This window comes from Sciurus vulgaris, assembly GCF_902686455.1.
Source record: "Sciurus vulgaris genome assembly, chromosome: X".
Lineage (NCBI taxonomy): Eukaryota > Metazoa > Chordata > Mammalia > Rodentia > Sciuridae > Sciurus > Sciurus vulgaris.
Window position 1 is genome coordinate 110,214,924 of NC_136471.1, and position 14,945 is coordinate 110,229,868.

A 14,945-nucleotide genomic window follows, 5' to 3' on the forward strand; every position below is an offset into this window, starting at 1 on the left:
ATTTACTTATCTTCCCCCAACAATGCATTGTTAGACTTAAAGGTAGATTGATATTGGACCCCCAGAATGCTTCAAAGTCATTAATAAAGCAAAAGACACAATTCTTTATCAATGGAGTATAATTTGCCTACTCTACCTAAAAAATGTAATTAATAGTTCATCTTAGGTGCTCTTTAGAATTAATTATTTTACCAATACCCATAGGACTTGAACATATTTTTAGGTTAATAATTTCAAATACCAACTGTTCTTTGGGAAATGTCCCTTTTGGTTGGGAAATTGTGAAATATATTAATGTCAAGAAAGAAACTGAAAGCATCATGGCATAATAGAAAACTACTGGACTAAGATGTTTCTGAATTTAACTTCCATTCTAAATTCTTATTTATTTATAGTATTTCCAAACTAAAGTACTATGCAGTCCTAAAATATTCCATAAGCACAACATGCATATTTACATGTCTGTGTTTATAAACATGTGTACACATATACATACATAAAGCATACATGGAAACACACTTTTTTTTTTTTGCCAGGAGCTATATGCATTCCTTGGCTTATGACTCCATCCTCCATCTTCAAAGACTGTAGTGTACTGCATTAAACATTCTAATAGTAGGAAAGAAGTCGAACATCAACTGAGAACATATTATCTTAACTATATGTTGAAAATTTAATCAACTAATAAACAGAAAGAAAGTTGAAAAAGTAGTATGTTCAACTCACCGTAGATAAATACGTTTGAAGATTAATAATATATGGTTGGAAAAATGCTCTGGAAAACCATTCTTTGGAAAATGTATTTTAACCAAGTACTAATGAGATTAATATCAACAATAGTAATAATAGTAAAGGATTGTTACCAGTATATTAAAGATGGAAAGATGTAATTATATTTGCATTTTCAAAACATTACTAAGGGAACAAAAAGGTAAAAGAGGAGAGGAGACTATTACTGGCATCAATGTACAGGAATGATTTCAGTGCAGCAAGACTGAGGCAGATACCAAAAAGTGATAATGCGGTAATGAAGGAGCCAATAAAAAGACAGTGTAGATATGGAAGAGAAGCACAACTAGCTTTGAGAATATGTCAGGAAGGTGATAATGGTGAAGTTTTTAGATTTAGTCAAAAGTTTTTAATAATATTGCTAATTATATTAAAGGGCAAACTTTCAGTGAAGCACATTTTTTTTTCAATAGAAGTTAAGAAAGGGGAATATAGTGCATCTAGACAGTGTGGTTGAATCCTATAGAAATAACAAGTGACAGACATATTTGAAAAATAACAAAAATAAGCATCAGAAATAAAGGCCAACAGGGAGGAAAACTAGGAGGTAGTTGGCTATTTATAAATGATAAAAGATGAGGTGGTTTTTGTTTTGTTTTGTTTTGGTACTAGGGATTAGACCCAGGGGTACTTAACCACTGAGCCACATCCCCAGCCCTTTTTATTTTTTATTTTGAGGTAGGGTCTCTTTGAGTTGCTTAAGGCATTACTAAGGCTGACTTTGAACTCACAATCCTCCTGCCTCAGCCTCTGGAGCCGCTGGGATTATAGGCATGCACCACTGCACATACCAAAGATGAGATTTTTTTTTCACCTCATCATTACTTCAAACTGGTCAGGCAAATAAGAAATTAAAAGCAAAAACTTATTCTTTAAAATTGTCAAACTCTTGGTTTGAAAGTTCCCAACTGAAGGAACTATTTAAAGTGTCAACTGTAGAAAACAATTTGTGGAAGTTCAGGTTTAGGGAGGCTATAAAGACACTATTACATTGAGTTTATTGTTCATAGTTTGTTTTATGTACTGTAAGGGCACATTGTTAGTATTATCATGAGTTGTTTTGTAACTTAAAATTTCTCTAGAGGGGGATATGATTTAATGTTCTCGAGAGGAACATCATAAAACCACATTTGGTAGTAATTTTTTATTTTTAACAATAGCAGACTTCATACACCAGTGCTCACAGAGTAGACCATAAAAATGCAGTCTTAGGAAAAATATTCTTTTCCTGAAGAGCTACTTAGAGACATCCTTCAAACATGGGAGTTGTTTCTGGGCTTTTGTTTAGACATATCATCATGATGAACTGTGTTAAATGTAATCAGCACCCACTAATGCTTTAAAATGTTCTCTTATTCCAGAATCACATAAAAACACTGAAGAAATGGATGGCTGAAGTTGATGTTTTCCTGAAGGAGGAATGGCCTGCCCTGGGAGATTCAGAAATTCTAAAAAAACAGTTGAAACAGTGCAGAGTAAGATTTTTATATGATGCCTTTTGTATGAAGACTTTTATATGGGTAATATTCTGTTAGATCAGTAGTTTACTCAGGGAATGTTTAGTAATATCTGGAGAAATTTTTGGTTGTTGGAACATGGTGGGGGTGATATTGAGGCTGGCATCTAGTAAGTAGAGGCCAGGAAAGTTGCTAAACATCCTACCAGGCCCTTTACAACAAATAATTACACAGACTAAAATATCAATAGTGTCATCTTTATGAAAGCTCTGGTGTGATAAATGAGAAATAAACAAAGCATTGCCTTTTATTTAAACCTAACTTTATAAAATCATAATATAAAATGGCATATAATTTAAAGAAACCTTTGACTATTTGTTATATCTTATTACAGACTGTTATTCATACCCTTACTCCTTCCATGTATAATTCACTATGCTATAATATTATACAATATGGTTTTATAAAATGATATTCATTACACCATTGTCATACAGCAAGAAGAAAATAATATAGCTCTTTAAAGAATTTGCTTTGCAAAAATACAAGCTAAAAAATTAAATATGGGTTACAAATAACCTTAACACCCATCATACTATAAACAATTGCTGCAATATCCTGTGTTTGAAACTGAAAATCTTTTAAAAAATAGTAATGTATGAAACCCTTTATTTTCACACATTTTTCTATCAAAAACACTAAATTTATTCTCTTTGTTTTTTAGATAAGCAGCACACAGATAATTCCCTATTTCATTAATGCCATAAAAATACTGAACATTTTTTGTAAGACCTTTATGCAGATATCTACAGAACTGTTTATTTCATGTTTTAAAGGAAAAAATCATATACAATGTCATGATTCTTAATTACACTTTTCCTATTTATGTTGAATTTATAAAATGTGGTAATATTTTTTTCAGCCAGATTAAATAGTATTATTTCCTTAGCTTTTAGTCAATGATATTCAGACGATCCAGCCCAGTTTAAACAGTGTCAATGAAGGTGGGCAAAAGATAAAGAATGAAGCTGAGCCAGAGTTTGCATCCAGACTTGAGACAGAACTCAAAGAACTTAACACTCAATGGGATCACATGTGTCGTCAGGTATGGATGGTCTCTTTCATTGTGGTTTGGCTCAATTTAATTAATTTAAATTTTTAAATGTCTCCATTTACCATTATCTTCGTTTAAAGTGGTCTTTCTAGCTGTGTTGATGATTTAAGGTAGAGTTTATTCAAATAAATTAACCTTTCTAGAATGTAGAAATATTTTCATAGTAAATATATTAAATAGTACATTTAAAAAAATTATTTTGGTTTTAAACTGACCTTGAACTCAGTTGTGATATTGAAAAATGATATCTTACTCATACTCATTTAATCTTTTCTCTAATGCATAAATGTACAACAAGAATTGGAATAACAACAATATGTTACACATGTATATTTGATACAGAAATGAACTGAACAAATTAAACATGCATGCACAAATGTACATAATTATACTTATGATTGTTCCAAGTTTAGCTTGTTTAGTACATTTATTTCAATGAATTAGGATTGAAAAATGATTAAGAATTGATGAAAATAAATAGAATAACTAGATTCACATTTGGGTTACTTTTCGTAAACCAGTATATATTATAGATATCCATTTTAAATTTAAAGATTAAGCTATGGAAAATAAACCATTACATTTATTAGCAGTATATACCAGATACTTCTTGTACGAGAGATAAATTTTTACCTACAATCATCAGTGATTACTTTAACATCCGTCAATGCCTTTTTTTTTTTTTTTTTTTTTCTGGTATTTGGTTGGGATTGAGCCCGGGGCACTTTACCACTGAACTATATCCCTAGCCCTTTTTATTTTTTAAATTATTTTTTCACTATTTTTTATTCATTCTAACTAGTTATACATGATAGTAAAATGTATTTTGACATGTATTTATTTTGAAACAGGATCTTACTAAGTTGCTTAGGTCCTTGCTAATTTGCTGAGGCTGGCCTCGAAATTATGATCTTCCTTCCTCACCCTCTTGAGTTGCTGTGATTACAGGCATGTGCCCCTATGCCTGGCAATTAATATATTTTTTTGAAGTTAATGAGAGGTTTCATTTATATGTGTTAGAGATAGTTGGCCTTTGGTTATTTCTAAGTAACCTTTCAAAATTAAAAGAAATAATGCCAAAAGGTAAAAGTTAAATTTGAAAAATAATTTAGAAAACTTAAAGTCAAGGCAAGTTGACCACCTAATACAATAACCGCAAATTCTTAACAGTTGTATTAACTCACAGATAAGATAGCCTTATGTCAGCTAACTTGCATTCTTCTCATATAGCAAGTCAGTGCTGTAAGGGTCGTTCAGGAAAAAATCATCACTTAAATAATGGATCGTGCCATTGATATTTTCCTGAAAGGCCTGTGTGAAAGGTTTTTGCTTTCAGAATATTCTTAATGGGTGAGTTGAAAGAATATCTCCAGTTTATTTAGAGCAAAGGGAAAACAACAGCAAATAATTTTAAAAGGCCAGCAATATTACAGAAATCTCAAGATTTTTACAATTTATATAGAAGTGTAATTTTAAAAACAACTTAAACATCTTTGCTTAAGACCTGTCTATTAAAATGCACACTAGGAACTTTTTGTTCAAGAGAAGTATTTTGAACATATCAACTTCCTGGATGACAAAAATATTATAGAACCCAGCCATGTTCTGAACTTCTTTTCCAATTCTAGAATGTTTTACATGTTTCTGCTTCTTGGAATATCACACCACCCATGCTCTTACTGTGTCTCAAAATCATCTAGTTTTAAACTGAGGAAATTATGCCCTCAAGGTGAAGAGGAAGATATAACAGTAAAACAAGGAAAGCCAGGCTTGGGCATTGATACCAACTCATTGCTCCAGAGAAAAGAATGGATATGAAGTATAAATCTATGTATTACAGAAGTATCTACATACAAAATGATGGTGTTCTTTTTGGTTTAAAGATGCCTTGTTACGTATTATTAGGCGTCAAAGTTCACAAAACATAAATAAATAATTAGAGACAAATTGTCCAAACATCTGAAATACTTGAAGATATTTGGAGGTCTAAAATGTAAAATTGGAGGTATAAAATGTTTAAAATTAATTTAAATTCCAAATATTATGTGCACAAATGAAGAAAAATCAAGATTCTAGCTATTTATAAAATAAAAGAGTAACCTTTATTGAAATATCCCACAAGTTAATTAACCAGATTCAAGGGAAGGAAAGAAGAGAGAAAGGGAAGAAGAGAGTCAGAAGGAAGAAGATTTATAATTATATATATATATATATATTTACATTGTTTTATATATAGTCACTATTAAATGCATATAAATATTTAGCTTACTTAAGTAAATATTTTGTTAATTTTTCTTCATTGCTTATATTATTTGAGTATATGATTATTAGACATTTATTATCAGATTCAAATATAGTATAAAATACAGTACTTATTCTCATAAACTTTATTGTTTGTGGAGAAGATGTAAGGTAAATGAGTTAAAACATGATGCTAGCAATACCTAATTTTGTTGCTTATAAATGGTCTGAACTTAGCAATCATAATACTCTGGTAATAACAGGAGCAGAGAAAATATCTTGTATTGGGAGTTAGTAAAGTCTTTTCTAAAGAGGAGACATTAAAGCCAATGACTGATTAGTGAAGAACCTGATGACTTGATGTGTGGACCAAGGGAATTCTGGATAGACAGTGAAGTGAGGGAAACTTCTGAGGCAAGAGAGGGCTGTACATGTTTGAGGAAATCAAAGGAGGCCATTGGAAAGAGCAGCTCAAGCAAAGTGAAAATGGATGGAAAGTAGGAATCAGGGGCTTATTTAAAAGTCACAGTGAGGATTTAGTCTGTATGTCAAATGCATTCGACTGCTCTGAAAGTTAATTAGATATAAGAGCGGCATCACTCAAAGTGATTATTTAAAAATTATATATTCACATTATACAGAGTATAAATTGAAGGAGCTCAAGTGGAAGCAGTTAGGAATGAATCACTCTTGTTTAGGTAGAAATAACACTGGAAAAGAAAATGGGGATATAAGTGGACATTGAGAGGCATGAAGAAATTTCAAATATGTAACTCTCTTGTGACATTGTGTTTGATTTACTGTCTAAACCTATCCTAGCATTTTCCACATTCTTACATAGAAATGGATCTGGTTTGAATATGTATTGGTCTGCTCATTACTATTTATTTTATTTTGTGGTATGTATATGTTCCTTTTCTATAGTAATTACCCAAGGAGGAAATATGTTGTTCTGAGCAACATGAACAAATGTGCTGATCACTAAATGTGGAAGTATTCCATAGATCAGCCTTCAGACTTCTCTATTACCACTGATTGCCTAGGTTAACTCATCTAACCTCATAATTTTAGATCTAATCCATAAATTGTACCTTCCACAATTTTTGTTACATTCTGGATATTTCTCCTGAATTTTAGGACAGCATATTCATTTTCCCACCCAATACATTCATGTGAATGAAATATATATGTGTGTATATGTATAATGGATACCTGAAATATAGATATGCATTACAATAAATACAAGTTATATACCTACTATATACAGTAAATCTAACATACCAAAACAAAATTCCTAAAATTCCTGATATACCCACCAATCTGCCAAATGAGTAGTCTCCCTGGCATCTCCATCCTTCCAGTTACCCAAGTCAAAGTCCTTGAGGTCTTCTTGTCTTCTATATTTTTCTCACACCCAAACATAAAATGTACCAACAAATGCTGGTGGTTCTAACTTCACAAATCCCATGTTCCAACAATTTCTCAGCATCCTTCTGCTCTTACCATAGATGAATTCATCATTCTTTTTTAGACCACTGCAGTAGATTCCTAACTAGTCTCCCTGTTGCCATTTTTACCCCTTCCCACGTAGCTATTATCAGCATAGCAGCCAGAATGATGGTTTCAAAATATGTCAGATATCACTCTTCTACTCAATACTTTAAATTTTCAAGGTATTCTAGAATCTAAGCCTGTGTATTGGCCTAGGGAACACTTCTGAAGGAAAGAATTAAAGCATAATCAGTTATCAGCATTGTGCTGATTAATGTTTAACAATCAGTATTATGAATGTAGATCAGGGCTATAATCATAGGAGCAGATTTGGGAGAAAATATAGACATATGGAGTTCTGGTGCATATCATCCACATAGATATAAATATACAGTTGGCAGTAGGGAAAAAGTGATCTGAAACACTATTTTAAATGTAAGAAAGAAAGGAATAAGAAAAGTCCTTAAAAATAGAGATTGGAATGATACAAGAAGAAGATTAGCCATAGAACTCTGGGAAATATTTAAATGTCAGCAAGTAAAAGAAGGCCAACAGAATAACTGAGAAAAGAAAATAACCAAAAAAAAAAAAAATGTGTGCAAAAAGTGGCCAAGGAAGCTGCAACATCAAGAAAATAAGGGTTTCAAGGAGTCAAGTATTATCATAAGACTCAAATGCTAAAAGAAACAAATTCTGAGCAGTGATATAAGGTAAGAGATGGTTTGGGAGATGTATATTAGATTAAGAATTAGGAAAACTCTGATGTTCTTAGTAAGAGTTATAGTGGATTGGTGAGGACAGAGCTAAATCATATTTAGGGAAATTTCTAGATGTCAGTAAAGAGAAAAAGAGAAATTCTCTTTAAAAGTTATTAATTGTATAAAATTGTGGTAGGATGGAACATAGTGTAGTCTGTGAACATATTTGGTGACCTAAAAGAAACAAAAGAGACGAGTTGAAGAAAATATAAATCCAGGATAATATGAGGGCAAGGTACAGGGGAACACTGACTGAGGAGCATCAGCTCTGAACAGGAGTCATGGACTTTGGACAAGACCAAAGTCATTTCTTGCTTTGAGATCAGAGATTAAAGAAAGTGTGGTGGAGAGTACTACTAAATGTTTGATTTATAAATTATAAAACAGAAAACAAAGAAATTCCTTTTTATCTATTAGGAGACTACAGTGTAATCAGCTGATACTGTAGGATAGATTAGATAGTCAACGTAAGCATGTTGGAGTCCCTAATGTGATAAAGCAAAATTATAATTTTAACCAAATCTTTTCACAGAAATTCTTTGTAACATATGAAAACAAACATTGCATATCTTCCTCTCTCTGACCATTCATAAAACTGTAGAAGGTCAAATTGGAAAAAGACCTTGGAAACCATCTGCTTATAAAGCTGATCTATAGAGAAATGATGTTAGGTTGTTGGGCATTGAGTCCAATACACTTGTACTCTCATCTCAGAATGGCTTCATACCCTTTTTTTCTTATGAAAAAAAATCACTTTTGATCCCTTTCCTGTAGTTTTATAGCATACCATATATACATGGCATACACACACACACACACACACACACACACACACACACACACACACATATACATGCACACACGCACTACAAGTCTGGGCTAAGTTCCATTAGTCTTTCTAATATTTTTGTAGCTTCTCCAGCTGCTTCAAAGGATTATAGCTGAGTAGAGTATCTAAGTAGAAATTTAACAGCATGTTTACTTAGGCTTATTATGGGATCATTAACTGTGCAAAATAGTATTTATATCTTTACTAGAATAAAGGTTAGACATATTGTTCTTGATGTGTCAGACTGGAACATTTATTTATATTTCAATAAATTATTTTATATATTCACCTAGAAAAGTAAAGCAAAAGTGAAATATTAATTAAGTTCAACATGATGGCTTATAAATTGTAAGGAAAATAAATGTAATGGTGTTTCTACATATATTTAGTATTGGGTAAAGTACCATGAAAACTTTTATTAAAAGTATGCACTATATATTAAAACTTTACTATTAGAACTGTTAGTTAAAATATAGAACCTCGTTTAATTTCAGAGAAAGGAATTATATTGTTTGAATAGATTTACATTTGTTGAGTGAAGCACTACATATAATTACTATAATACTACACAGTACTTTGTAGCAAGCCAGTGGCATATATGATTTTGTTTTAGATGTTTTATGTTTTCCTGTTTTTCTGGTTAAAGAGTAATAAATTACATGGTAAAAATTCTTAATATTTCAGAAATGTTTGAGGTTTCAAAAAGCAGACATTCCATGTGACTACATGTATTATTTAGCAGCTTGTTTTTTTAAATATAACAATACATAGTGTAACATTGTATTTCAATACAGAAATTGGTGATATATGGTATCCCATGGTATGTATATTTAGTTAATCCCACATGAAACCAAATTTGAATTTATTCCCAAAATTCTGTTTTGTTCACAGCTGAATTAAACAATGTGCATGCAACTCTATACAATTTGATATGATTCACTCTTAAAAGTGGCAGAGTAGACTAGGGTCTAAGAACATTAATTTTTTTCTCTTTTTTATTAAAGTATTTTTTATTTTTATGGCATGAATATACATTGTGAACATTAATATTTTAAATGTATTTTACCAGCTTAATATGAAAGGTTGGGTATTTCCCTCAACAGGTATGAAAACTTTTATTTTCCCATATCCATGCAAAACTGAGCATCTTCATTATTTTTTCAGGGGGGTCTATTTTACTTATGAAAATACAATAATTAATTTTAACCTGTGATTACTGACATATAAATGATATTAGAAAATGTTTTACACAGTAATAATTATTTCTGAATTATCCCTTATGAATTTTCCATGTTTTGCTTTAATTTATAAGAATTATTTAATTGTTTCATTTTTAATTACCTAAGATATTTAAAATCATAAAAATAGTATCAAAAAACAAAGTGATCAATTAGTTCTACTTGTACCAACAAAACTAACTTACTACTGAATCATAATAACTGAAAATGTTTTATTTTTCTCTACTCACAGAAAAGAATTGCCTGAGACAAAAACTAACTTATTGTAAATAGGGCAAACTGGTAATTTTATTATGTATACCAAGTAAATGACTATTATATTTTCACACATGAGATTAAGCATATCTGATCCCCATAGGTTATTTTTCTTTTGAATATAATCCTGTCATTTAATCTTTACTATCAAATCTTTGTTATTTACATAGTGTTCAATAACATGGTAATAATAATGTATTGTCATTGTCAGTATTCATGTTTTGCTTGTTTATTTTATGAAAGGTCTATGCCAGAAAGGAAGCATTAAAAGGAGGTTTGGATAAAACTGTAAGTCTCCAGAAAGATCTATCAGAGATGCATGAATGGATGACTCAAGCTGAAGAAGAATATCTAGAGAGAGATTTTGAATATAAAACTCCAGATGAATTACAGACAGCAGTTGAGGAGATGAAGGTAAAATAAACCAAATAAAGCAAAGAAATAATGGAAAGAAATGCAACATTGCTTAAAATTATGCTTCTGTATCTGAGTTTAATAGTAAAGATTTATTTTTAATTAATTTTAATCAATTTTTCTTCAAATTTTGCTCTATTGTCTATAAAAGTCTTAAAATCTTTATTAATTGAATGTATTGTGGTTCAAAATGTCAATATTGACAATCCCAGTTTAAAACTTCATTCTTTTGAAATTACATAGTTTTGAGGATTAAAATTAGCTGATCACATTAACTGTTTCTAGCTGTTGCAAATTCAGGTTGAAACTATGACAAATTTTTCTAGAGCAGACTATTTAAAATGTATTCAATAGCTTTGTTAACTTGGTAGCTTAAGGAATTTCTTAGATTTTGGAAATATTAAGTATTTTAACAGGTAGCCTTTAATATGCACAAAAAGAACTGAGTTTACATGCATATCTATTAAAAACCAGAGAATAAAAAAATAACTTTGATTTAGGACCAGGGAAGCTTGTATATACCATGGACTTGGAGGTAAAGCCTCAAGTTGAATATACAAAGTGGCATTTCAGTGTGGCTTTGGGAAACTCAGTAGTCAACACAGTGTTCTATTTTACTGTTTACATTATTGTACTTCCTAACTTGACTTTATGTACTGAATGCTGATACTTATGTGTAAGTAAGTTGCCTAGGTCAGTGTGAGCACTAATGATGTGTAGCTGTAAAGAGAGCTACTATTTTTATGCAATAACAAAAATGCATAGTCTAATCAAATTAATGTATGTGAGATATTAATAGATGTTTATGGGTTTGAGGCCTCATGAGAGAGCAAAATTATTGTGGAACCAGACCCTTGGTTTCAAAACCTGGTTTGGCATCTTACCAGGTGCATAACCTCAGGTGAGTTACATAAGCACCCTGAGCTTCAACCCCCTCATTTGTGAATTTAGTACCAGAACACCTCCCTTTCAGAATTGTTTAAAATATGAAACAGAAGTTCCAAACACTCTGACAGGCACAAAGCAAATGCTTCAGATTTGATAGTTATTATTATAGTTATCATTGTCGCTGCATACTAAGAAATTAAGTATACTTTATTAAATAATTTATATGATCAGTTAGAATTACTTCTTATAGTTAATAGCAAAAAAACAATGAAAACTCAAATGTTTAAACAAAAATGGCATGAGTTAAATGCAGAATATACAATTAAAACCTATAAGATGGAATTTGGATATTCTAGAGTATTAAAAACTATGAAATTTTTGGGGGGATACCAGCGATTAAACTCAGGGGCACTCAACCACCGAGCCACATCCCCAGTCCTATTCTGTATTTTATTTTGAGACAGGATCTCACTGAATTGCTCAGGGCCTTAATAAGTTTCTGAGGCTGGCTTTGAACTCATGATCCTCCTGCCTCAGCCTCCCAAACCACTAGGATTACAGGCATGCACCACCATGCCCAGCAAAACTATGAAATATTCTAATCTAGCAATACCATGTATCATTCATTCATCAACAAATACTCATTGCATACTTACTATATGCCACATGGCCTTCCAGGTACTGAGTAAAGTGATAAAAATGACCATATCTGTTTTCTTTAAATTTAGATTCTCTTGGGGGATAGGGAGCTGACAGTGAATACAGGAACAAATAAAACTCTTTGGGGTCATGATCATTTGCCTAAAACATAAACCAGGTTGTAGAATAGAAAATAATTAGTGTTTGGGAGGAAGTTGGGAAATGGTGAGACGCTATTTTACAAAAGTTTGACTTGCAGGACATTTTTGGACAACATATTCAATCCAAGAGGTGTGAATCATGAGAAAAAGCCAACCATAAAAACATTTAATGGAAGCACAATTCCAATCAGAGAAAATACCTCTTGTAAAGACCCTAAGATGAAGTGGGAAGTGAAAGAAGCCTGCCTACCTGCCCGCTCACCCACCCAAAGGGAATAAAACAGAGAATAAATGACCTGAGATGAATTTGAAAAAGTTGGCAAATATTTGTTAACAGTATTTTTGTAGGCTGTCACAGGGTTTTTTCATTCTAAATGAAATGAGAAAGCCATTATAAGGTTTCAGAAAAGGGTCTGCAATGGTTTGAAATTTGATTGTGTGAGGCCAACATGAGAAAAATTATACCAGAACTTAACATGAGAGAGAGAAAGTACTTTACAAGTAATATAAATCATACTTTCTCTGCTGGTCAAGAATCTGAAATCCCTAGACAGGTGAAAAAATATAGTCATGTTCATCACAAGCTTTATCTGTGGTGGAACCAATAGAATTGAAGGTATTTTATCCCATCCCATCCCATTTTGGGCCATTCCATTTTATTTTACTTTGATTTTCAATTGTGAATTGTTTGCCACTCATGTGACCTTTCCCACCATGTGTCAGTTCCCTGATGATCTGTTCTCATCTTGTCTTCTAATACTGAATAACCACTACCCCAAATCCCTGAGTAGATCATTGGCCATCAACTCATGTTCAGTTGCTCAGTTTCTCTCTAAGTTGCTTTGTTTGGTTCCATCCCTCTTCTGGCTATCTTCCCTCTCTCTTTGAGATCAGACCCCATTCAGATCCCTTTTATTTTCCAGGGCCGGAGACTAGTCCCTCTCAAATTTTAAAATTTTGAAAACAATCCCTGTAAAGTGCCAACCACTTTAACGTATTAACACGTTTAAATAATGGCTCTACCTACGAAATTGGTGCAGTATGGGGGCAGAATTGAAAAGAGGAAAAGCTCAGGCAACCTCTGGAAACAGCAGCCAAGGGAGTTGGCAGGAAGATCCCATTTTTTGTTTTCTATGTTCTGGTCAAGGCAATCTTTTCAGGTCAGTTTTACTACATAGTGATAGTACCTTGTCCAGGCTTCCACCTGTGCTCATTTTGTGAGCAAATTTATCTTTATTGTCAGAAGTTACCAACAGACCTACTTTGACATCTCTCCTTGATTTATACAGAGAAAAAGTAGAGAACTTTTGTTTCTTTATTTTCTTCCTTGTGTTTTATTGGAAAATTGACAGCAATGTTTTGATAACTTATTTCTCCCCATAAAGAAAACTTTTCTGTTGACATAAAGAAGCTGAGGGAGTGTTTGATAAGAAACATCTCACTCCAAAACTATTTTGGAGATCAGCAATGACTATATGCCAAAACTATAAAATAAAACCCTGTTAAAAATCTTAAATTTTATTTTAACTGTTATTCTTAATTTTTGCGAGTTTTGCTATTGTAACTTTACTTCTAGTACTTAGATAAACCTACATATACAATGAAAATAGTAAATATACATATTTCTTTAATCACTAGAGCAGGGATTCTTGCACTTGATGAATATCGGCCTCACCTAGAGGACTGTTTGAAATAGACTTCCGGTTTCTACCTCTAGATTCAGTGAATCTCTGGTGATACCTGAGATTTTTCATTTCTACTAAGATTCCAGGTGATACCAAGGAACAAGTTCCAAAGTGGTTCTAAGGACCATACTTCAAGAACATCTGGTTGAAGATACAGTTCATGACTGATGTCCTAGTAAATTATGGTTAGAGACATTGAAAGAAAGGGACAATGTTTTCATGAGGATTATGTTCAAATTATACTGGTTATTTAGCTTTTCTGCCATTACTCATAGTAAAGAAAGCCATCACAATCTTTTTTTTCTCATGTTGACCTGGGTTAATAAATTTTATTCTCTCTCTCTTGTGAAACTTTTCAAATGTGTAAGCCAATTTCACAAAAGAATATTGGAAAGACTTAAGATCAAAGAAATATGTGTTCTTTGTTCTGCATTTCTAGATAGGTGCATTTTTTGTTTTTAACTTGTATAAATTTTAATAGCATTTTTTTATTCATTGTACACAAATGGGGTACAACTTTCATTTCTCTGGTTGTACATGAAGTAGATTCACACCATTTGTTTAATCATAGATAGGGTAATGAGGTTTGTCTCCTCATATTATGTTTCCTTCCCCCCACCCCACCTCACCCCTCATTTCCCTTTACACAAGCCATCCTTCCTCCATTCATAGCACTTATTGCATCCAAAACCATATGTTCCTTCCTCATCTCAATCAGGATTTGAAACTGACACAACAGAAACTGTGAGAAAGAATGTAACATCATAACCTTTAAACTCTGAATCTGTTTTCTGATGTTTAATGTAGATATAACAAAACACACGTCTGAAGGTTTCATTAAAGATCCAATAAGGTAGTAGTCTGGCTTAGATCACATACTAAGTAATAGCATATACTAGGTGATTAATGGTTGTCAAAATTTTTGATAATGCCATAATTACTACAGTCAAAATATGAAGTGTGTAGAAACAAACCCCATGTTCAGT

The 14,945-nt window shown here is 32.1% G+C and overlaps 1 protein-coding gene across 5 annotated transcripts in view; it reads left to right on the forward strand.

The window, feature by feature from the left end:
* Nucleotides 1-14,945, forward strand: part of DMD (dystrophin) — a 2,089,750-nt gene that overhangs the window by 721,325 nt on the left and 1,353,480 nt on the right. For all 5 annotated transcript variants that reach the window (XM_079122792.1, XM_079122788.1, XM_079122791.1 and 2 more), the window contains 3 exons: nucleotides 2,151-2,264; nucleotides 3,196-3,351; nucleotides 10,416-10,586. In XM_079122792.1, coding sequence (XP_078978918.1) covers nucleotides 2,151-2,264; nucleotides 3,196-3,351; nucleotides 10,416-10,586 — 441 coding nt within the window. The remainder of the gene's footprint in view (nucleotides 1-2,150; nucleotides 2,265-3,195; nucleotides 3,352-10,415; nucleotides 10,587-14,945) is intronic.